The 24,797-nt window shown below is 45.4% G+C and overlaps 1 protein-coding gene across 1 annotated transcript in view; it reads right to left on the reverse strand.

Moving 5' to 3' along the window:
* Nucleotides 1-24,797, reverse strand: part of OBSCN (obscurin, cytoskeletal calmodulin and titin-interacting RhoGEF) — a 377,067-nt gene that overhangs the window by 245,367 nt on the left and 106,903 nt on the right. The window contains exons 16-17 of the mRNA XM_078780751.1: nucleotides 18,219-18,485; nucleotides 7,400-7,666 (exon numbers count right to left, since the gene is read on the reverse strand). Coding sequence (XP_078636877.1) covers nucleotides 7,400-7,666; nucleotides 18,219-18,485 — 534 coding nt within the window. The remainder of the gene's footprint in view (nucleotides 1-7,399; nucleotides 7,667-18,218; nucleotides 18,486-24,797) is intronic.

Genomic DNA, 24,797 nt, shown 5'->3' on the forward strand with positions numbered 1-24,797 from the left:
GTTTATAAAAAAGTTTATAAAAAGTTTCATGAATAAAAAGTTTATAAAAACTTCATAAAATAGTTCATAAAAATAGTTCAAAAAAATAGTTCATGAAAATAGTTCATAAAAATAGTTCATAAAAAATACAACACAACACAACAACATGCATTTTAAGGCCATTTTCCCTGCAAGAGCGGGGGTTAGCCTAGTTATGCTAGTTATGCATAACTAGGGTTACGGGTTATGCTAGTTCATAAAAAATGGTTTTCATAAATCATTCAGAAGTCTGACAAGGTAAGGCACTGAGCTTCTAAGATATATTTCGGTTCTGCATCTGATTTCCCTGTACCTGTCACTATGGCGTAGTTGCAAATGCTCAGACTGCTTTGGTGGCAGCCATTGTGGGAATCTGTTGCAAATCAACTTTGCAAATTTGGAACATATGAGGTAGCTCAACGCATCGATGACTCAAAGTCTATCGTGTAAGTTCCTGGAGAGCATTGCCATACAATTCATACTGGTCTCAGATAATTATCCTCAAAAGCGTGTTTTTTAATTAGTTCAAGCGTTTTTGACTGATGGTTGGTCAGATCAGAATGCCATACTGGTGACCAGTACCCAAGAAGTGGTCCATTGTACAACTTCTACACCGTCATCAGGTCATCCATCGAGGCACCAAAGTGATTTAGGACACAAAGAACATACATCTTGTGCGAGACTTTGGCTGCAATGTACTGAACATGTTCATTCCATTTCAGATCCTTCTGCCATCTACACACTTTGATGTAACACCTTGCTATGACAGTCCAAATTTAGCTCAGGTGCATCCAATTTCCTTTGATCATCCTTGAGATGTCTCTATAACTTGATTGGAGTCCACCTGTGGCCAATTCAATTGATTGGACATGCTTTCAAAAGAAACACACCTTTCTATATAAGGTCCCACAGTTGACAGTGCATGCATGTCAAAGCAGAAACTCTACCATGAAGTCCAAGGAATTGTCTGTAGAACTCCGAGATAAAATTGTGAGGAGGCATATAGTCTAGTAGGAAGACTAGGTCCCCCTGCACCCCCCGGAGATATACTTCTAATCAGTGTTTCTAGATTGGAAAAAATGTGTAGAAAATGACTAGCTATGGCCCCAAGCTGAAAAAATGTCCCACATACCATTTTTATGCAAATTACTGCTGCAAATTTTATGCAAAATTATGCAAATTTTATGCAAATTTTTGATGAGGAGTAGAGTTGAGGGGTCTTTGAGGGCTTCATCGAGGTGCTCTCGGTTGCAAGACTGGGTCATTCTGAGAAGCACAGCAGGGTCAGAGATCATGATGTTCTCCTCCTCAGTGAATCTCTCCATCAACAGCCTCTCCATTGCCTCACACACTGTTTTGAGGCAAAAGAGGGACTTTGCGTAGGCCTTTCCACTGAGAACACCTTTGAGAGATCCACTTGTTACTAGTTGTGCCTCAAAGAGAATCTCTGCATATCCAGAACCACGCATCTTGTGTCCAGTGAGCATCCCGATGTAGTTCATGGATGTGTGGAAGGGTCCAATCGTTACTACATGACTAGCAAATTCATTTGGCCAGCGCCAGATGATGGGAAGGGCTTTCATGCAGACACCCAGATCAAATGTATTCAGGACCCATCTCTGACCCACCTCAGCAGTTGCTGCCTCGGAACGCTTCAGTAGCTCACGAACAACTGCGTTGTCTGTGATCGGTTGGTGGATAGGCGTGCAGTAGTCGACTGTTGATTTGCTGGGTGGGGGAGAACCAGTTGCAGAGGTGAAACCCCCTAGCCCAGGCACAGGCTGCAGGCCACAGCTTCCGATGTATCTGATGAAGAGCCAGATGTAGTACTCTTGCATCGTAGTGGCATAGACTGTGTCATTCTCTGCTGGCGGTGTGAATGATGAGCCTTCAGGGAACTTCGGGCCAACGCGAGTAAAGTGCAAGGGTGGGAGAGTTTTTGGTGTGTCGACCTTCAGGCTACGCTGTTGTGACCTATTGATGGTAGGTAGCATTCGGTCCTTGCTGCTCTCGAACCCGGGCTTGACCTCCTGCACCATGATTCCTCCAGCACTGTTTACAATGTTGCTGCCGTGCACACTGGTAGTGGTTTTATTCAAGTTGTCCCACTCACAGTGGAATACAAGGTTGCCCTCTCCTGTCACAATTTGTGGTGTACGATAAGTTGAGACTTCATCCAGGACCTTGGCGAGAGCAGTTTCCAACTCCAAGGCGAAATCGTAGCTCTCAGAGTGTCCAAGCCTGTGTAGTATTGTGGTGAGCTGTTTGCTTCGGAACAGGTGCCTTACAGTCACACAGAGGAGAATGTGCTTTGGTAACTTCCATTTTCCATCTGACACTGCACGGCACAGATCTTGTCCAATGGAGAAGACCAGACGCTTCACCTTTTCTGTCTCGATGCCCTCCTTGCCAGTCATTAGCACGCTGAGAAAGCGGACAAGGTCTGGAGGTAGGATGTCTTCAGGATTGAGCTCCATGTCTTCAGCTGTTGGTGGCCATGGTTGGTCTTTACACTCTCTGAAAGCCTGTAGAATACCCTGGCGAAGTTGGAGGGCAACATTTTGGTTCTTGTTTGTGCTTCCGAGTGTGAATGCTCGTGCGAGAGCATTGGAAACTGTTATGTTTGAGCTGTGCACAAGCCAGAAAGAAATGACATCACATTTGTCATGATCAACCTTCGTGAAGTGGATATGCTCCTTGATTGGGTCATTCTGTAGGCGTTTCAGTAGTTTCTCTGACCGATAATTTGAGTTCTCATATCCATTCAGTTTCAGTTCCTCGACATAGAGCAAGCGCAAGGAAGAAAGCTGTAGAACTTTATTCTGCTGGATGACCTGGGTTTGAATGTGTTCCAGTACTGAGTTGAATGCCTTTTCATGGGTGGCTGACATGCAAGCCTGCTCCTTTGGTGCTTCGGCTCTGTGAATCGCACGCTCATAGTTGTAGAATGCTGTGCGGAAAGCTTTAAAACATGACGGATGGTGTTTGGCCTCACATGCAAAGAGGTCTTTGTTTTTCACCTTTCGATGGAGTCGATAGAGACCCATTTTCTCAGCCCGTGTTTCGATTTGCTCCCATGCATTTTCTTTGTTTTTAAAGGATGGGAAGGTTGTAGGCCTCTCAGTATTGCGATGAGCATCTTTGGTCTCAACTTTCTCACAAAATATACACTCTGGCGGGAAGATGGGTTCAGCAGAACCTCCTGGTTTACGAGGAGAGTGATGCCATGATGAGGTTGATGGCCCTGGTTCTGTATCATCTCCCAGACGATGAAAGTGGCGGACAAAGTGCTTATAACACTTGCTGTGATATCCTACTCTTTCTAGGTCATCAGGAAGAGTTGCCGGGATCTGATCACATACTGATTGCATACGACATGGGGAGTCATGCGGTTGGTTGAGACGTCTATCCCGGATCTTTTGAAGCAGTTGCAGTTTTTCTGAAGCAGATCCTTTAATTTTACGGAGGGGCGTGAAATCCCCATGATCAGACATGGATGGTACATGAAGGATGCATGTAGGAGGAGAGCTTTGGGCTGCAGGTTCTACACTCCGTTTTCTTTTGGGCATGCTTGCTGTCGATGTCTACCATCACTGTTAAATGACAAATAAGAAATCACGAATGATGTTAAAAGTGCCTGTGAAAGGAGGCTCTGAGTTTTCAGTGAGGTAACAGAGGTTCTGAGTCATGTTCTACACTAGGGTACTTTTTAGCTGACTAAACCATGTTTAGTGGCATCAAAAGTGCTAATAGCTAAAACATCTAAATTCTTCCACACTAACGTTAGCTATCTAGGCCAATGAAACATTGTGCTAAGTTACTGTAGCTAGCTCAGCTGTCGTGCCTCTTTCTGGTTCAATTCATATACAGAAGTCAACAGATATGTCTCATGTTTGGCATTAACAAAAGTTTAAGTTACACCGACATTAGGAACATACTGTACATAGATGAGGCTAGCTTTAACGTTAGCTAACATGGTGCTAGCTGGCTCAGCTGTTATTCTGCCTGTTTATGATTTCATGCAGAAACTGAAGTCAAGAGTGTGAGTAACATTATAGTTAGCATCTTACCTGGCTAGATTGGAGGATGAATACCAAGAACAACACACAGATGGAATGGAAGACTGAACTTTCAACTGAGGTATTCAATAACATCAACGTTACCAATTGATACGAGCGCGCGACATTACCAATTGATATGAGCGCGCGAGCGCGCATGTTACATGGATGGAAATGTAAAATGGCAGCTATAGCAGCACTAATTTGGATCTCTAGTCTGTCATTTCTGCACTGTGATTGGATAACATAAAAAAATATGTTTGGGAGTTAACAGCAGGAGTTGGTAGATTTTACGTGGGCTGGGTGAGAAACCTTTAAATAAGCAAGTGAAAATCTCTCGCAATACAAAGTCAATGGTGGGAAGAAAAGTTGAGTGGTACCAATGTTACTGCCAATGTCCCGCCCCTATGCAAGACTCAGGAGCATCTTGTTGACATTTAACCTTGAAAATACCTGGGTTTAGACCCCTTATGTACCATGTTAAGTTATCTGCAGTATTAACGTATCCTTATCATTTGTAAAACTGATTATTTTGTAATTACAGCATTAATATGCATACTAGTATACCATAGACACATGTAATCATGTTATGAATAGTTCTATCATGATCTATGCCCTTCAAAACATGGGTCTAGACACCTTCATTTTTCAATTATCTGCAATATTGGCTGAGATATGTCAAAAATCGTTTTTTTGATAATGGCAGCAGTAATTTGCATAAAAATGGTATGTGGGACATTTTTTCAGCTTGGGGCCATAGCTAGTCATTTTCTACACATTTTTTCCAATCTAGAAACACTGATTAGAAGTATATCTCCGGGGGGTGCAGGGGGACCTAGTCTTCCTACTAGACTAATAGATCTGGGGAAAGGTATAAAACAATTTCTAGAGTGTTGAAAGTTCCCAAGAGCACGCTGGCCGTCCGACCAAACTGAGCAACAGGGCAAGAAGGATCATGGTCAGGGAGGTGACCAAGAACCCAAAGACCACTGACAGAAGTACAGAGTTCCTTGGCTGAGAGGGGAGAACCTGATGGAAGGACAACAGTCTCTGCAACACTTCACAAATCTAGGCTTTAAGGGAGAGTGGACAGACTGAAGCCACTCCTGAGAAAAGGCACATGACAGCATGCCTGGAGTTTGCAAAAAGGCACGTGTAAGACTGAGCATGAGGCAAAATATTCTGTGGTCTGTTGAGATGAAAATCTAACTCTTTGGTCTGAATGCATAGCGCTATGTCTGGTGGAAACCGAGTACAGTTCATCACCCATCTAACACCATCCCTACCGTGAAGAATAGTGGTTGCAGCATCATGCTATGGGGATGCTGTTCAGCGGCAGGGACTTTGAGACTTGTAAGGACAGAGGGAACAATGAATGGAGCCAAATACAGGCAAATCCTTGAGGAGAACCTGCTTCAGATTGCAAAAGACCTTAGACCATGGCAAGGATTTACATTCCAACAGGACAATGACCCCAAGCATACATCCAAGCAACACTGGAATGGATTCAGAACAAGAACGTGAAAGTCCTTGAGTGGCCCAGCCAAAGACCAGACTTGAATCCCATTGAGAATCTGTAGAAAGACCTGAAGATTGCTGTTCACTGATGCTCCCTATACAACTTGACAGAGCTTGAGCAAATCTGTAAGGAAGAATGGGAGAAACTCCACAAAGAATGGGAGAAACTCCACAAATCCAGATGTGCAAAGCTAATACAGACATAACGAAAAAGACTTCAAGCTGTAATCGCTGTCAAAGGTGCTTCTATGAAGAAGTACTGTGGAAGATACCCTTGAAGTGTGCATGTTCTGCAAAACTTGTCACCAATTCTCCTGTTTCTTGAAGCGCTGATTCTCAGTAATGGATCTACGACAAACCTCATTTGAGGTTAAAGCAGGAATCAACCAAGACTGCGTCATTGCACCAACACTATTCTCCATATTCCATTCTTCAGTGCTACAACTGATCACCGACAAGCTTCCATTCAGAAAGAAGCTGAACTAACGAATGGACGGTAAGTTGTTTAATCTCAGCCAACTCTGATCCAGAAGCAAGATCTCCCCGACTTCACTCGTTGAGCTTCATTGCGCTGACAATGCTATAGTGTGTGATCATTAGACATTCATCTTCAGGCAATCGTTGATGTCTTGACCCGTGACATATGAGATATATGACTAACACTTAATAGTCAGAAGACTAAGGTCTTCCATCAGTAAACTATCATTGAGCAGTGTCCGGCTTCGGCATTCAAATTCACGGTAAGACTCTGAAGAATATCTAGCACTTCTCAGACCTTGGCCGACACCACTCATAAAAGGCTGATCTTGATTGAGTGAGACATTCAACATTGTATTAAATGTGCAAATGCAGCCAAAGGAAGTGTTCAATGACTGCGCTATCAGATGAAAAACTAAGTTTGTGCTTTTATCAAGCAGCCATAATTCCCAAACGATTTTATTGAGCTCAGATGTGGACACTATCAAGGAGACACCTCAAAAGACTAGAGATGTACCATCAATGTTATGTACAGAAGAAAGTGCAAATCTGGCACAAAATTTACATCTCTATTTTGTCAAAACTGGCAACATCTCATTCCACCTCTTTCAAGAAAGCACTATGGGAGTCGAGGTGAGGATCATCAAACAGTAACTTCGCTTGGCCGGCCACATTATTCAAATGTCCGACTCCAGACAACGCAGCAAGATTTATTCTCCCAACTCAGTCAAGGTGAAGGCTCAGGAAGAGGCCATATACAGTGTTCAAGGATGTCCTCAACGCCAAAATCAAGAAATGTACCATCGACATCAACTTGTGAGAAACTATTACAGAACACATCTCGGATGGAAGAAAAGTCAGTAACCTCAGATCTTTGAAACCCGATGACTACATCTGCAGGTGGAATAACGGGTGTGGGAAAAGCAATGGATTATGGGCAGCAACATTAAAAACAAGGCCACACATTCCACTTCAAAACACGTGCCCAAATTGTGAAAGACATAAAATTGCGGATCAGTCTCATTAGCCATCTACACACTCACAAATGGAAAAATCATGAGAGATAATCATCCTCAATACTGAGGGATAGCCAAAAGAGAGGCATAGGTGCATAGACACATGGTCACGTGGACACATGGACACATAGACACAGAGGCATAGAGCACAGAGACATGCAGATACACAGATACACAGACATAGACATAGACACAGAGACACACATGGATGAAAAATTGCAATGGTGAGGCTTTGTTTTCCCTCACAATAAAGTAACTGAAGTTAACACTTCTATAAAAACTGAGTAAATGCGTAATCATCACCATAGTTACCTTTGACTTTAAGTGGGGCTGATGTTTTATCTTCTCCAGTGGAACATTCATAAGTACCGGCATCTCCTGATTCCACATTCCTGATCTCCAAACTGGCGACATCTCCTTCCAATTTAATTCTGTATTTCTTTCCTGCTCTCAGAAGCTTTCCATCTTTACTCCATCTAATGGTCTTTGCTGTTTTGGATAAACGGCAACTGAGAGTAGCGTTTGAGTTTTCCTCAACTTGCTGCTCCTGCAGAGCTTCCTTGATGAGCGCAGCAGCCTCTGTAAACCCAACACAATAGGATTAGTCGTTTTTAGATTAGTAGTACATATAGGCCAGAGACATGATCACTCTTGCTATTTGCATAGCTGAACATTGTTCTAAACAGGCTCTCCAACAAACGTTTTCATATTTCCTAGATGTTGAGATGGGTAGAGGTTTGTGGGAGTTTGTGAGAGTGGGGTGAATGGGAGGATGTAAGGGGAATTTTGTGACTTTCACGGCATGGTGAAAGTGACAAGTTCCCCACTGAGATGCTGCAATTTACTACAGCCAAGCTCCAAATTGGAATGCAGCTCGGCCACTCGGATGAAGACACAAGATCATCCTGACTTCAATCGTTGAGCATGAGTATGACAATGTAGTATGTGCTCAGTCAGAGGCAGATCTTCAGGCAAATCTTGATGTCTTTACCACAGCATACGAGAGAAGGTAACGATGCTTAATACTGAAATGACGAGGGACTTCCATCAACAAGATCCCATTGAGGAGCACCCAGCTCTGATAAATCAAGCCGACCATGACAATCTGGAAAGCATCCAGCACTTATTGGTCCTTGGCAGAAATCTCTCACAGAAGGCTAATATAGACAAATAAATAAAACATTGCCTCAAATGTCCAAACTCAGCCTTCGGCTTCCTGAAAAAATGGGTGCTCGATGACCATAACACCAGATCCAAAACCAAGCTTGAGTTTTATTAAGCAGTCGTGATCACCACACAACTGTATAGAACTGAGATGTAGACACTGGAGAGGAGACACCTCAAAACACTAGATATGTACCATCAACGCTACCCGCAGAAGTGAGATCCAGTGAGAGGTCAGACACACCAATATTAATGTCTACAGTATCACCAAACTGCTAACGTCTCCTTCCACTCTTGCAAGCAAGCATGACAAGATTCGAGGTGATGATAATCTCACATGAACTTTGCTGGGCCAGCTAATGTTCTGGTTATCCGACTGCAGACTCCCACAGCAAGATTTATTCTTACACCTCAGTCAAGGTAAATGCTCAAAAGTATGGTAGAGAAAGAGTTTCAAAGATGTCCTCAAAGCCAAAATGAAGAAATGTAACATCAACATCAACTCATGAGAAGCCATTGCCTTGGCCACCTCTTATGGAGGAAGAGCACATCATATGGCAACAAGGACATCAACACTTCGAAACCCAATGGCCACAACTAGGGAGTTGGGGGGGTGAGGGAATAACGGGTGCGGGAGGAACAATGCATAGAGGGTAGCAACATTGAAACAAGGCCACCCATTCCAATTGAAAACACGGGCCCAAATTGTGATAGAATTTGAAAATTGCGGATTCATCTCATTGGCCATCTACACACTCAAAATAGGACAATCATGGAAAATAATAATCCTCGATTATAATGAGCGATAGCCAAAATACATTCACACACACACAAATGTGTGCTGTAAAGAATACAGCATGTACCTCCTCTTGTGAGAAAGGAGACCACCTCACAAAGAGACATGGATCTGCACCAAGTCGAGAGGCTGAGGAGATGCTAACTGTCTTCGTCAAACCAAAATTAAACCTCCACAAGAGAAACCCAAATAACAAATGTTGGAGCATAGAAGATAAACAAATCATCCTCCAATGTAAAGTGTATTCAATGCATGAGCAGTGGGGGATTCACGGTAGGGGCAAGATTCATCGACCAGTTACAGAAGACAAAATTTGCCACCAGAATAGAGAAGGTTCCATAAAATAACTTTTATAAAGTTACAACCCATAAATTCCTGATTAAAAGTAGAATAAGATTAATATCAGTTAGGGTCAGGCGGAAGCAGTAGAATGTGTGAGGATGATGAGTCATGGGTTCGCCAGAGGGTGGACAGAGGGATGCTGATTAAGTGGCTGAGGTGGTACATGGAGGGGCTATGTGGTGAAGCTTGGAATGCAGAGTGACACCCGAGATCTAGCGGCGATGATGTGTGACAGGGGTAGGGGATACGGACCCACCCGAGAGGAGGGAGGAAAGGTGAGCAGTACAGACCCACTGACATAGACCAAGACACCTACAAAGAGGAGGGGATGGAAATGGAAGTGGCGAATGATGATGAGCTGTAAGAGGAGGGAGGAGAGGGGAGGAAGAGATGGAGGAGAGGAGGAAGATTAGGATGAGGATGAGGATGAGGATGATGTGGGTGGTTCGTGTGCAGCCACCCGGCTGCTGGTTGCATCATTTTTCTGTGGGCGCATCTGCCGCTGATACAATGATGCTTAATAACCAATTATCTGGTACTCATTTTGCCGACCTCAGAAGGATGACAGGCTGAGTCAACCCCACCTGTTGTTAATTCAATGGGATTCCAACTCAGGACCTCAGGATCCCGAGCCTGCCACCCTAACAATTAGGCCAACACCAGGTGATATGAGGATGATGATGAAGAGCAACACAGATTGGGAGAAGAGCTGGCAAGGAAAGTAGAAGAGATAGGACTACCACCACTCAGAGAAAGAAAACAACTCTATTGATTAGAAAACAAACAGATGAAAATGCGAATCAGGAGAAACAACTGACACTTGGAAAATAAAAACATAGAAGTGACATACACCCAGTGATGATTGAAGAAGAAGAAGAAGAAGAAAGACAAACTTGGGAAAATGCCAAGTTTAAAAGCCCGGGCCCAGATGGAATTCCAAACTTCTGGCGAAAGCAACTAGATGCTCTCCACAACCACTACGCTCAAGCATTCAATTAACCTATTCAAGAGGAAAAGGTAATGGATGAATGGTTCACAGAGGGTAACACCTCCCTCATCTCAAAATCTGAAGAAACCCAACTACCTCACAATTATAGGCAAATAACATGTCTGCCAACAACACACGAACTTCTAACGAGAACATGCACAGAAATGAAATACCATCACCAAACACAACATGGTGGCCGAGAGGTAGAATAGTGATGTGAAAAATGTCGAGGGGTGTGAATACTTTCTGAAGGCACTGTACAACAATACAGGAGCTAGTAATGACAAATTATAAACGATGAGGGTTTGTTTTCCCTTGCAACAAAGTCACTGGAGTTAACATTTCTAGAAAAATGTGTAATCATCATAGTTAGGTCCAAAACTTCAATTCCGTGACCATTTTCTGGCTAGTAAGGTTTGACGATTGATTTGACTTCTATTGACATTTTATAACAAAAATAGCCTCTCTGTCCCTCCCAAAAATCCCGGCATTTTTCGCCAGAGGCCCGAATCCAAGATGACCGCCAGCACTATCTTGAAAAATTAAGTTTTGAACCAGAACACCTAGAATCACGTGCAAAGACACTTTTTTGGGTAATTTGACCACGAGGATTCCGAATCTGACATTAGTTTGACGTTATGACATTATTTTGACCCAGAAATACAAGATGGCCACCATCCAGTAGAGCGAAAATGCAACTTTTAAATGGGAGAACATATGATCATGAATTAACACATTATTTTGGCTAAATCTATACTGGCCACGGAATTGAGGTCCTGATTAGTGAATTGCTATTTTCTTGTTTTTTATTTGTCTGTGTGTGTAATGTCATATACTTATTTCTGTCTTTCCAGGGAGTATACGAGCGAATGAGACGGCACTGAGAAGCGCAGTATTCAGAAGATAGCTGTCAAGAGAATGTCCACCGTTCCGTGTGTCCTCCAGTGTGGCGGGCTTTACAATGAAGCCACTGATGTCGTTACCTCCGTTGAGAGTTGGGAAAATCTCAAGAAAAAAGCCCTGTTATGGAGCGGTCTTGACAAGTTCGGAGACGTTTATGCAACAGTCAATTGGGATAATGGTCCCGGCAGACAATGTGTCCATAAATCATGTAGGCTGACCTTATGGAATGCTAATAAACTGGAGCAGGCCAAGACAAGACAGAAAAAACGAGAAGTCAAGGAATGCCAATCTCAGTCTTCGTCCATGTCTGAGGCTTTCCCCCCGGCTGCTTCTCCACCTGCCAAGCGGCTGCGATCAAGTGTAGAAGGGCTGATACATGAAAAAACAAAATGTGTCTGGTGCTGTAAACCGGAGTCGGCAAAGCACCCAGAATCAAAGCTGTCCCTGATTTCGTATGATAATGCATGGGCAACGTTCAAGAGTCACGGTGGCCCTCGAAGATCAGAGCATGCGAGACAATCAACTGTGTGATTGATTATGCAGCTGATGACCCATATGCGATTGAGATCAGATATCACAACAAATGCTGGTTGAAATATGTGCGTAGTTACCAGAAAATGAGTGAAGATGACAAACTCCCACGCATGCACAATGTCAATCTCCGTGAGGCTCAGACTATCTTCTTTGACCACATCAGAACAGTTATCTTTGAGGAACGTGAGCTAAGGTCACTACAGAGCCTCCTCAAAGACGACAGCTCTATCATATCTCGGTATGGCTTCTCAACACTCAGCATCAAGTCATCCTTTATCAAAGATATCCTGACCTGGGAGTTTGAGGGCAAGATCGGCTTCCACTCCCGCCCTCAGAGAAACCAGAGCGACCTAGTCTATGACACGTCTGGGGGTGGTTCATATGTTGAAGCAGCACTCTCCGCCATCGGTGTTAGCAGTGAACAACTGGTGCACAATGTGGCTAAGCGGCTCAAGGATGATGTCAAGTCAATCAAACCCATCCCATGGCCGCCAAGAGTCGAGGAGCTAGAAGAGGAGGAAGAGCTCTCGCCTCTCATGGTGCAGCTGCTATCTGCTTTGCAGGGGAAGAAGGAGGTAGATCTGTCTCCCAGCACACTCTCTCTCACCTCTCTCATCACGCAGTACATTACAAAGCGACCCACCACTACCGCCATCAATGCCACCGTCACCCTTCATGGGATGACTCGCAGCAAGGAGCTTATTGACTCTTACTACAAGCTGGGCATGGGGATCAGCTACCCGAACGTGCTTCTCCTACGTGACCTCTGGACCATGCATGACCTCGAGCGATGTTTGATCTGTCCTGATGAGATCGCTGAGGGAGAACCAAGCATTAGTATCATTGACAATGATGACTTTACCAACGACACGTTGACAGGAGGGGTACTGCACACCGCTGTAACTGGATGTTTCTGCAGCGTCTAGAACGTCTTGTACCGGATTATGAGGTTAACATCCAGGATGAGCAAACACGCATCACAGACGCAAAGACTGTGTCACAGGCACTAACTGAGAAGGCATCTGAGATGCAGGTAGTTAAGCTGTATAGGACGATAAAACGTGGGGAGCCTCCCATCCGGCCAAAGCCCACTATGTTCTCATCAAGTACAAAGCATCAGTGCAAGCGGAGCATTTTTCATGCCCTTGCTCGTGTGGACGTGGATGGTGACTGCCCTGATGCAGCTGAGCAGGCTATCCCTTCATACAATGGGTTTTATGCTGGTTTAAATGCGGAGCAAGGGAAGAGCAAGGCTTATTTTCATATGTCCTACAATCAACCGCCCAACAAGTCAGTTGTGAATGACATCATGGACAAGCTTTCTATCATCATTGCCACCAAGCACATGCCTTTCGCCTTCTTAGTGGGAGATCATCCCGTGTAAGTCCTCATCACCCTGCTCAAGGCCGAGAACCTAAAGAAATACCATGACATTGTGCCCTTTCTAGGTAGTCAGGCAGATAGGTGTAACAATTGTGGGTTTATACGTACAAGCATGAAATTTGGCACAGTCATAGATAATAGTCTAATGAATAATTCCAGATATGGACCCACCGCGAAAACGTCCTATAGTAGCCGTGGCGGCCATTTTACAAAATGGCCGCTTTTAGTCTAGTGGCTAGATAGGGGTCTCGTGCACCCCCCCCCCCCCCCCCCGAAATATACTTCTCATTGGTGTCTATAGATAGGAAAAAATGTGTAGAAAATGATTTGCTATGTTAAATAGTTGATAAAATGTCCCACGTACCATTTTTATGCAAATTAGTGCAAATTAGCAAATTAAATAAAGTGCAAATTAGCAAATTAAATTAGGTTTTTATTTATTTATTGCAACTTGTTATCGCATCTTATCTTTTTTTTCAGTTGGTGTTTCGAACAGCGAAATGTCTAAGAGTTATCAGCTAGTGGATCCACTGCAACCTGGACAATCAAAGGCGCAGGTACAGACGGATTGGAACAAGTGCGTTTTGTGCCAAAAAATCACACGAGAAAGTTTGCAACGCCCAGCAGAATCAAAACGGCACGATGTTGGAGTTGGTTATTCTACCATTGCCTTCAACATCAGACGTTTCAATGAACTTCACGAATTACCGATGCCACTAGAATTAGGACGCCTTGATGACGGGAATGGCAGGCTGATACACGAATGATGATACATCTCGCGGATGCAGTCCGTGATGGATTTCAGAAAATTCTTCTGCGTACGGTGGATACAGATATAGTGGTATTGGCTGTGGCAGCAACAACCAAACTCAAAATCCAGGAGCTTTGGGTGGCCTTTGGGACAGGCCAGCACTTCAGGTATATTCCAACACATGAAATTGCAGCATTCCTCGGACCAGATAAGTCACAGGCCCTCCCGATGTTCCATGCATACACAGGGTGTGACACAGTCTCGTCATTTAATACACGGGGCAAGAATACAGCCTGGGATACCTGGAAAGTATTTGACGAATTGACGCCAGCGTTAGTTCATCTCTCCATGGGAACAGCAGACATCTCTGATGACGTTGTGGCAGTGCTCGAGCGGTTCACCATTCTTCTCTACGATCGCACCAGCAATCTCGCCAACATAGACGAAGCTCGACAGGCACTCTTCACGAAGAAAGGACGAGCCATGCAAGCTATTCCCCCTACCAGAGGAGCCCTGGTACAACAAATCAAGAGGGCTGTGTACACGGGTGGCCACTGCTGGGGAAACATGCTCAAGGTTGTTATGGATCTGCCCTCACCTGGGGATTGGGGATGGATCGATCCCCACAACTGGAAACCCCTGTGGTCCATGCTTCCTGAAGCCAGCATTTCATCAAGGGAGCTGATTTGTTGTAAATGCAAAAAGGGTTGCAAGGGACGATGCAAGTGCAAACAAGCTAGTTTGAAATGTACCGCTTTGTGCCAGTGTGGTGGAGAAAATTGTGACGTATAAACAAGATCAAACTGGAACTATCTAGTAATATAAGTTACGGTTACAGTGCTTGGTGGGTTAATTGACATTGCTGGCAACACAAATGCAAATTGTGGTCATTTGGAGAATACAATTATGGCATATATGTGTATCTAGAGTCATTTCATTAGAACATAAAGAAGCATTTGTGTCGTCCGGTAAAAAATAATCGCGGTCAAAACGGCCATTTTGTAAAATGGCCGCCATGGCTACCATAGGACGTTTTCGCGGTGGGTCCATATCTGGAATTATTCATTAGATTATTATCTATGACTGTGCCAAATTTCGTGCTTGTACGTCTAAACCCACAATTCTTATGATGGATACACCTATCTGCCTGACTAAGGTCCCTTCCATACACAGTGTGTGATGATGAGTGCTATATACAAGCGCTACAACGGGAGTGAGTTAGGAGATGTACTCGTGGCAGCAGGAGTTATTGCCGAGGGCTCCGTTGATCGTGCGCTGAAAGGCAAGCATTACAAAAGGGGGCTGCGTTGCTTGAGGCTTATGTATGAGGCACTCATGAGTCAGCTGGTGCAGGAGAGGCTCGTGCCCTGCCTGGCTGATGAGACGAGGGAGAACCTCGAGTTTCTGAGAGATACTAGTCTTTCCCAAGAATCCCGTGCTGCTGCTCATGCAGCACTGGAGGAGGATGCTGACCTGGACAGCCTTATCACTAACTTATTCATCCATGTGGAGGCCAGTGACATGGCAGACTACTGGAGGGACTTCCTGTCCATGACAGATGCACTAATGCAGAATGTCCACGCAGTCCATATCTGTAACTGGGACGAGTACGTCAGCTCTCTGCGCGCCATGCTGCCATGGATGGGAGCGTACGACAACAATAGGTACGGGAGGTGGCTATCTGACTTCTGGGCAATGCTGACAAATCTCCCTGCTGATCAGGTCACCTTCCTTCGTACTGACTTTGCTCAGTCCATCACAGGCAACCCCTACTCCAACATGGCCTGGGACATGTGGATCGAATGCACCATGAACAAGGGCAGCAAAATGAAGTCTGGCTGGCTCTCCATCCTCAAAAATGAGAAGCAGCTGCTGGTGCACTCCAGAAATGTGAACAATGTAGCCCAGATCCGGGCGGCTCATAATGCCCTGGCCAACCGAAAAAAAGCCAAGAGGAAGCACATTGAATGTGGCCCAAAACGAATGCGAGAAGATGAGCAGTGCGTGCAGGACCTGATAGCCTGCATACATGAGTTTGACTCCTTTCCATTCGACCCATCCTCACCCACACTCCGCACCCTACAGTCAGCCATGCCTGCCTCTAATGAGCTCGTTGTGGACTTCAATTCTGCCCATGCTGCAGGGGAGGAAAAGTTGACCAGCTTCTTGCAGGAGCGGGTATTCAGTAAGAATACCTCCCTTCATGCACCTGTCCCTCTGAGTAAACGCTTGACATTTGCCAAGATGCCAGACACGGAGAAGCTCAAGGAGGAACTCAAAACGAGAGCTGCTGAAATGGAGCAGAATGCTCTCAAGGCAGTGATCAACCTGGTTGAGGTCAGTCATCTTGTGGACCTCACTGAGTTGCTGGAACATCGTGTTGTTGAGGAGTGTGTGGCTTTATTCAACTCCAACGGAACATACAGGAAGACACAGAAGAGTAAGCTCATCCAGAAACTCTCTCTGCAATCTGTAGATCTGCAGGAACCCTACACCGCTCTCATCAACATGGGCATGATTTGGAGGATGGCAACTCCATCAGCAGAGGATCGACAGACGCAACATGGCACCCCATACAAGTGGTCAGACTATGTCCACAAGGTGTCTTCCATCATCCTTGCCCGCCATGGTGATGCTGAACGTATCTTCTGTGTGAATGACCCATATGACACACCATACTCTACTAAAGATGACGAGCGAGACCTGTGGGTACAGGGTAAGGCACATATAGCCAACACCTACATGAAATTGAATGACCCCTTCACTTCTGCCCAAGCATTCAAAACACTTCTATGTAGCGTCAGCAACAAGGGGCGGATGCAAAAGCTGATATGCACCTACCTGACAGACCTTGCAGAGAGTGTTGATGCAGAGATTGTCTACTCTGTTGGCTCCCACTGCACCAATTTGTCAACCCAGCAACCAATGGAGAACTACAGCTTTGACCAGTCTGAGGCTGATACTGTCCTCTTTTCTGCTTACGCAGTTCTGCGTGAATCAGGCTACAGTGGCCCTGTTGTCATGGATACCGCTGATACCGATGCCTATGTCGCGGCAGCAGTCATCTCGCAGCAGCTGCCCGGAAAGCTCTGTATCAAGAGGAAGAAGGAGACTATCTTATGTCATGGCCTGGTTAATGACGAGATGGCAGACTGTATTGTGCAGCTGCACTGTATGACAGGCTGTGATGCCAACTCAGGCTTCTATGGCAAGGGTAAGAAGTTGGTGTATGACCGGGTGGCGAAGAGCCTGTGGCTCGACGGCAGCTCTCGCTGCGTGGAGATAGCCTTGACCTTGAGGAGGAGGTGCTAGAGGAGCTCTTCCAGTTCACACGACATGTCATCTATGGCGACGAAAAGAGTAGCACCATGGCTGAGGCCCGTGCAGCAAAGTGGAAGACACTGAAAAACAAATCATTTATCCGTCTCCCTCCAGATGCAGACAGCCTACGCCAACACTGCCTCCGAGCAAACTACCTGGCATATCTTGTGCGTCATCCCTCCAAGAAACACCACCCCTCGCCACTCGGACATGGCTGGGAGCTGGTGGGTGGTCGCTGTCGCCCTGTCCGCCACACGCAACCTGCTCTCCCGACACATCTACCTGCACCAGGGCCAGCTGAAGAGAGTGAGGAAGATGAGAGCCAGGAGGGGAATGAGGAGCGAGATGATGATGTACAAAGGCGGGGAGATTCATCGGAATCTGATGATTCAGATTCTAGTGAAGCAGAATGCTCTGATTCGGACTAATCATATAATTAAAGGTCATATTGATTAATTACTTCATTTGAAAACTGTTCAAGTCACAGCTATTAAAAATAGCTTATTTTGAAGTGTAATGAGTTTACTTGTCATGCAATCATCAATTACTTTACTGCAAGATATCCTTATGGAGGTAGTTTCTTTAACATGTTTAAGTACAAAAGTTGCATTTTCGCTCTACTGGATGGTGGCCATCTTGGATTTCTGGGTCAAAATAATGTCATAACGTCAAACTAATGTCAGATTCGGAATCCTCGTGGTCAAATTACCCAAAAAAGTGTCTTTGTACGTGATTCTAGGTGTTCTGGTTCAAAACTTAATTTTTCAAGATAGTGCCGGCGGTCATCTTGGATTCGGGCCTCTGGCGAAAAATGCTGGGATTTTTGGGAGGGACATAGAGGCTATTTTTGTTATAAAATGTCAATAGAAGTCAAATCAATCGTCAAACCTTACTAGCCAGAAAATGGTCACGGAATTGAAGTTTTGGACCTAACTATCACCATAGTTACCTTTGACACGAAGTGGGGCTGAGGTTTTATCTTCTCCAGTGGAACATTCATAAGTTCCAGCATCTCCTAATTCCACATCCCTGATCTCCAAACTGGCGACATCTCCCTCCAATTGAATTCTGTATTTCTTCCCTGCTCTCAGAAGTTTTCCATCTTTACTCCATCTAATGGTCTTTGCTGTTTTGGATAAACGGCAACTGAGAGTGGCGTTTGAGTTTTCCTCAACTTGCTGCTCCTGCAGAGCTTCCTTGATGAGCGCAGCAGCCTCTGTAAACCCAACACAATAGGATTAATAGTTTGGAATTTCATGGAGAAATAATCATTCTGGTAAACACATGAGTTTGACAAAGACGATGGAAAAACCAGTGTAGTGGTGAATTGCTGCATAGATATAATCACTCTCTGTTGCTATTTGCCCTGGTGTTGGGCTAGCGGCTAGGGTGCCGGCTTAGGATCCTAGGATCCTGGGTTCGAATCCCGGTCGATCGCTGAATTAACGCCAGGGGGGTTGACTCAGCCTGTCATCCTTCCGAGGTCGGCTAATTGAGTACCAGTTCCCTGGTAATTCCCTGTTTGTCGTTAAAGGCGGCAAAAAGGGTTGGCGTCAGGAAGGGCATCCGGCCGTAAAACATTGCTTCAAAAAGGGGACCGAAAAACAATAACAACCACGGTTCCCGAAAAAGGCCAACCCCCGCTTTGCGGGGAAAAATGGCCTCTAAAGGTGGTTTTTTTTTTTGTTTTGTTTTTTCTGTTGCTATTTGCATGGCTGAACATTGTTCGAAACAAGGACCCAGGAAAACATTCTTAAAAGACAGTATGCATATTCCTTGATGTTGAGAGGGGTAAGGTTGAGGAGAGATGGAGGTAGGGATGAGGAGGAGGTTGGGGGTTTTGTGGCGAGTACATCCATTAAAGGAGAGATTGGGTTTGGGCGATTACAACCCAGCACGAATCATGTCTGTGTCCGGTGATTTCTGTTTGGATTGCAAGTTAGGGTAACCTGGCACATGGTACCTACAGGGCTTCCTTGATGAACGCTGGAGCCTCCTGGCTCGGATATTCCACCTGAATATGGTAACAAGAGCAAACAAGCCCAAAACCACGTGCCCAGAACAAGTTCAACAATATATATATATATATATATATATATATATATATATATATATATATCTGTGCAGCGTCTGTCCTGTGTTGTGTTGTGTTGTCACTGAACTGCTTTCTCAAACTTTTGTGAAATCGGACCAAACTTCTGGTATGCACATATCTCTCCCGTCGGTATGTCCTAAGGGTATTTTTTTTTTTTTATAAAAAATTCCAATTTTTTTTTTTTTGGGGGGGGGGTGAATTTTTTGGGGAAATCTTTTTTTTTTCAACTTCAATTGTTTATAAAATGTGATATCACGTATATTACAAATACATTTGTGCAAAATAATTGTTTGAATTGTGATTGGTTTAAACAATGACAAAACGGCAACTCGGGTACAGTCATTTATCTATATATCGACACATCTGGGCAGTGTCTGTGTTGTCACTTAACGACTCCCTCAAACTTTTGTTTCCGTGGTTGTGAAGTGATTTTAATAACGTTGTGGTGGTTTTGAATCACGTGGTGGTGAGGTATTTTGAATTATGTGGTGGTGAGGTATTTTTAAATGATGTGGTGGTGAGGTGTTTTAATATCACATGGTGGTGAGGTGTTTTTAAATCACATGGTGGTGAGGTGTTTTGAATTATGTGGTGGTGAGGTATTTATAATTATGTGGTGGTGATGTGTTTTTAATTAGGTGGTGGTGAGGTGTTTTGAATTAGTTGGTAATGAGGTGTTTTGAATTATGTGGTGGTGAGGTGTTTTGAATTACTTGGTGGTGAGGTGTTTTTAAATGACGTGGTGGTGAGGTGTTTTTAATTTCGTGGCTGTGAGGTGTTTTTATTACGTGTTTTATGGCTGTGAGGTGTTTTCAATTTTGTGGTGGTGAGGTGTTTTTAATTTCGTGGTGGTGAGGTGTTTTTATTACGTGTTTTATGGTGGTGAGGTGTTTTGAATTACTTGGTGGTGAGGTATTTTGAATTACGTGGTGGTGAGGTGTTTTGAATTACGTGGTGGTGCGGTGTTTTGAATTACATTGGTGGTGAGGTGTTTTGAATTACGTGGTGGTGAGGTGTAATCGTCCCAAACTTCCAGTCTGCATCTACCCCTCCCCTATGTATGTGCTGAGGGGTTCTTTCTTGAAGAAAAAAACATTCAACCTAAATCTTCAACCTAAATTGCCTATAAAAATGTGATATCACAAACACAACAAATACATTTGTGCAAAGTAATTGTTTGTATTATGATTGGTGAAAATCATGATAACACAGCAGCTCAGGTACAGTCATTAGCCTCAGCTAAAATAAGCCCGTTCCTTAGTATTGACGCTTGGCGAGGCGAGCGCTAGTATATATATATATATATATATATATATATATATAAAACACAGTTGTGTGTGTGTGTGTGTGTGTGTGTGTAATGTTACCGATAGACTCCTAAACGGAGAGGCTCACGTGCTTGATATTTGGCATAGACATGGCCATTGAGCCTGGGAAGAACATGGCCGACCTAAAAAAATTATTTCATAATATTTTTTTTCCATATTTTTACCTAAGCGCATTTCAGTGAGGAATATTATGCACAGAATCTGAGGTGGTGGCAGAGCAGCACGCTGATTCGCTCAGAGCGATCACGTGATGTTCCTTGCCGCCATAAACTCACAGTTACGCGTTTTTTTTTTTTTTTTTTTTGTATACAAGATCGAGGCTCGTGAAAGAGCGAACATTAATCACACAGAAAGACAAATAGACACATAAAACAAATAACATCGGGAGCGGTAGACAAGATGGGGAGAGAGGGGGAAGGACACAAACACAACATTTGAGAGCAGGGACCGAGAGACATGGAGACATCGAGAGATCTGTGGGAGGGAGAGGGCTTTGGGGGGGAGGCATGTGAAGGGGGGGAGGCATGTGAAGGGGGGGAGGCATGTGAAGGGGGGGGGGTGGGAGAGGTATAAACATATGGACACTGCCAGGATTTCCAGGAAATAAGTTGGAATTTCAAACAAGGTGGATCTGGGGTGAATTAGTGGGGGTAGAAAAGATCAAGGTTATGGATGGGGGAAGATAAGAGATGGTGGTGAACAGCTGTTTTAAAGACCTGGAGGGAGGAGAGGGATTGAAGGGAGTGTGGGAGTTTGTTCCACAGGCGGGAGAAAAGAGGAATGAAAGAGTGAAGGTGAGCAGAGAGCCGAGATTTCGGCAGTTTAACCATCAGAGGGTTGCTGGCAGATCTTGTGCGACCTGTAGGAATATTTGGGGGACAGAGCACAGAGAGAGCTGGGGGAGCAAGGCCGGAGAGGAGACGGTAGAAGACAGAAAGACCACCTACCTGCCTGCGGTGAGTGAGTGAAAGGCCCTCAGAGATAGCTTCATCGCGGGAGATTCCAATGATTTTGAAAGCTTTGGATTCAACAGCGTGAAGCCGAGCCAGGTGTGAGGCAGGAGCACCAGCCCATAGGGGAGAACAGTATTCCATTGAGCTGCGGATGAAAGCCTTGTAAGTGGTGAGGAGCTCAGGTGTGCCGAGGAAGGACTTCGCACGACGGAGGATGCCCAGTCGGCGACTGGCTTTGGAGGCCAGCTTGGAAATGTGGTTTTCCCAAGAAAGATCATGGCAGATAGTGAGACCCAAAAGCTTGAGTGACAGAACTTCTTGGAGAGGATTGTTGAGAAAGTAGATGGGAGGGTTGTCCAGTCGATCTTTTCGGAGAGACATAGTAAGAGAGTGAGATTTGGCAGGATTGAAAGACATGTTCCACTTGTTTGACCAGTCTGTGATTTTGTCCAGGTCTTCAGAGAGTGAGGAGGCTGCAGACTGCCGATCTGAGGGAAGAGGAATGGAGCGGCAGAGAGTGGAGTCATCAGCAAAGAGATAGAGAGGATTTTCCAGAGAGTCAGAGAGATCATTGATAAAGACCAGAAAAAGCACAGGGCCCAGCACACTTCCTTGGGGAACTCCAGCCTGAACAGGAAGGGGAGATGAGAGAAATCCATTCAGGGCCACACGTTGACTACGACCAGAGAGGAAGTCCGCAAGCCATGCATGGAGATTTCCATGGATACCATAGGAGGAGAGTTTGGTGAGCAGAGCTGGGTGCCAGACCGTATCAAAGGCCCTTGATATGTCAAGGGAGACAGCTCTGATTTCCTGTTTGGCATTGAGGACCTCCATCCATTGTTGAGACAGCAGAAGCAGCATGTCCAGAGTAGAGTGACCTGGTCTGAAACCAAATTGATGATCAGAGATCAAGCCATTGGAGAAGAGGAAAGATTTCATATCCGAAGCAATGATGGATTCCATGACTTTGCTGATAATTGGGAGCAGGCTGATTGGTCTGTAGTTGCAAGGATCTGTTTTTGCACCTTTTTTGTGTAAAGCGGTAATGTTAGCTGATTTCCAGGATGCTGGCAGATGACCTTGAGCAAAAGATAGGGTGAAAAGAACAGAGAGAGGGTGAGATAGAGCGGCAGAGCAGGATTTTAAGACCCGTGGGCTGATGCCGTCTGGTCCAGTTGCAGAATCAGAGTCGAGGTTTGACAAAAACTCCTCCACCTTGTCAGGAGAGAAGGACACAGAGTCCAGGAGCAGTTGGGTTCGACTGGGAAAGGTGGGAACAGAGAGAGATGGGTTTGGGACTAAGGATTTCGAGGCGAACACAGAGTTGAGGCATTCGGCTTTGTCACGTGCGATGTCAACTGTGTGGCCATTTGAGGTAAGGGAGGGGATGGAGGGGGAACAAACACCAGAAACGGATTTGACCAGACGCCACCAGGATTTGGAGGAAGGAGACAGGTTTGAGAGTTCATTCTTGAGTGAGGAGAGATAGTGCTTCCTGGCACTCCTGAGGGTAGACACACACTTGTTCCGAGCTTGGTGGAAGGAACTGAGATTTCCTTCAGTTGGATTAGCCTTCCAAGAGGCAAAGGCAAGTTGTTTCAGGGCAACTGCCTCACCACAAGATTCAGTGTACCATGGACGGGAGGAAGGGTAAGACAATTGAAGGCGAGATGGGATAAATCTGTGCATGAGAGAGATCAGTTTGCTTTGGAAGAATTCCCAGGAAGAATTGATGTCAGAGGCAGTGGAGATGGGAGACCAATCCAGACGATTGATGGCTGCTTGAAGACCGTCCCAGTCGGCCTGAGTGAAATGCCAGACTCGCCGACGCTGAGGAGGCTCTCTGAGAATGGCCAGAGAGATGTCCACTTTGACAAGCACATGATCAGAAGAACCGATTGGAGCAGAAGAAGAGCAGCAGACATTAGCAGGGAAGTTTGTCATAACCAAGTCTAGAAGAGAAGATACTCCATTGGCTGAGATCCGGGTCGGGAAATTGACAGATTGTGTCAATCCCAGTGAGTCACAGAAGTCCTTTGCTGAGGTGCCATGACTAGTGAGAGAGGAACCCACACCCAACCAGGTGGCATGATGACAGTTGAAGTCACCACATATGAGGAAGAGAGAGTTGGGATGAGTGGATAGAAGTTGGTCCATGTTGTCAGACATTGAAATGTAGATGGAGTCATCACTGTTTGGGGGACGGTACAGAACACATATGAACAAAAGGTGGGAGCGGAGAGGAAGCCGTAACCAGAGGTACTCCTGCGGGTGAGGAGGAAAGAGAGCAGTGCAAGGAGAGTGAGGAAGAGAGTTTTTGACAAAGATAGCCACCCCACCACCAGGCCGAGGCTCAGGTCTATCATACCGGAGGAGGGAGTAACCAGGAAGAGATATTAAGGAATCAGAGACATCTTGAAGGAGGAAAGTCTCTGTTAAGCAGATCAAGTCTGGATTGTCAGAAGCAACCTGTATGGAGAGATCAGTCAGGTTTGAGCGAAGGCCCCGGATGTTTGAGGTCCATACCGTTAATGAAGAGAGAGGGGGAGCATCGGGTACAGGACAGGGGAGGGGAGGAGTAGGGTAAGATGAAGGATGAGAGGGGGAGGTAGGGAGAGCAGTTGATAGTGTTTCAGATGTTGCAGAAGAGTTCCAAGAAAGGGAAGGATGAGGAGGATGAAAGGTTTGCTGGTGAAGGGATGCGGCACAGTGAGGGGTTGTTTGAGGGGGGGCAGAGGAAAGTAGAAGGTTTGGGGGGGTGGAGGTATGAGATAGAAGGGAGACGAAGTGGGGAGGAGGCAGCTTGGAGGAGGAGGGGGGAGGAGAGAGAATTGGAGAGGAATGGTATGGGGGGAGAATTGAATGGGAGGGATTGGGGGGGAGTTTTGAAGGGGAGGAGTGAGGGGGGAGTTTAGGAGGGGAGGGGCAAGGGGGGAGTTTTGGAGGGAAGGGGAAAGGGGGGAGATCAGGAGTGGAGGGGCAAGGGGGGGGATTAGGAGGGGAGGGGCAAAGGGGAAGTTTAGGAGGGGAAGGGCAAGGGGGGAGTTCAGGAGTGGAGGGGCAAGGGGGGAGTTTAAGAGTGGAGGGGCAAGGGGGAAGTTTCGGAGTGTAGGTGCAAGGGGGGGGATTTGGATGGGAGGGGCAAGAGG

Source organism: Myxine glutinosa, chromosome 6 (assembly GCF_964187855.1).
Source record: "Myxine glutinosa chromosome 6, kmMyxGlut1.1, whole genome shotgun sequence".
NCBI lineage: Eukaryota > Metazoa > Chordata > Myxini > Myxiniformes > Myxinidae > Myxine > Myxine glutinosa.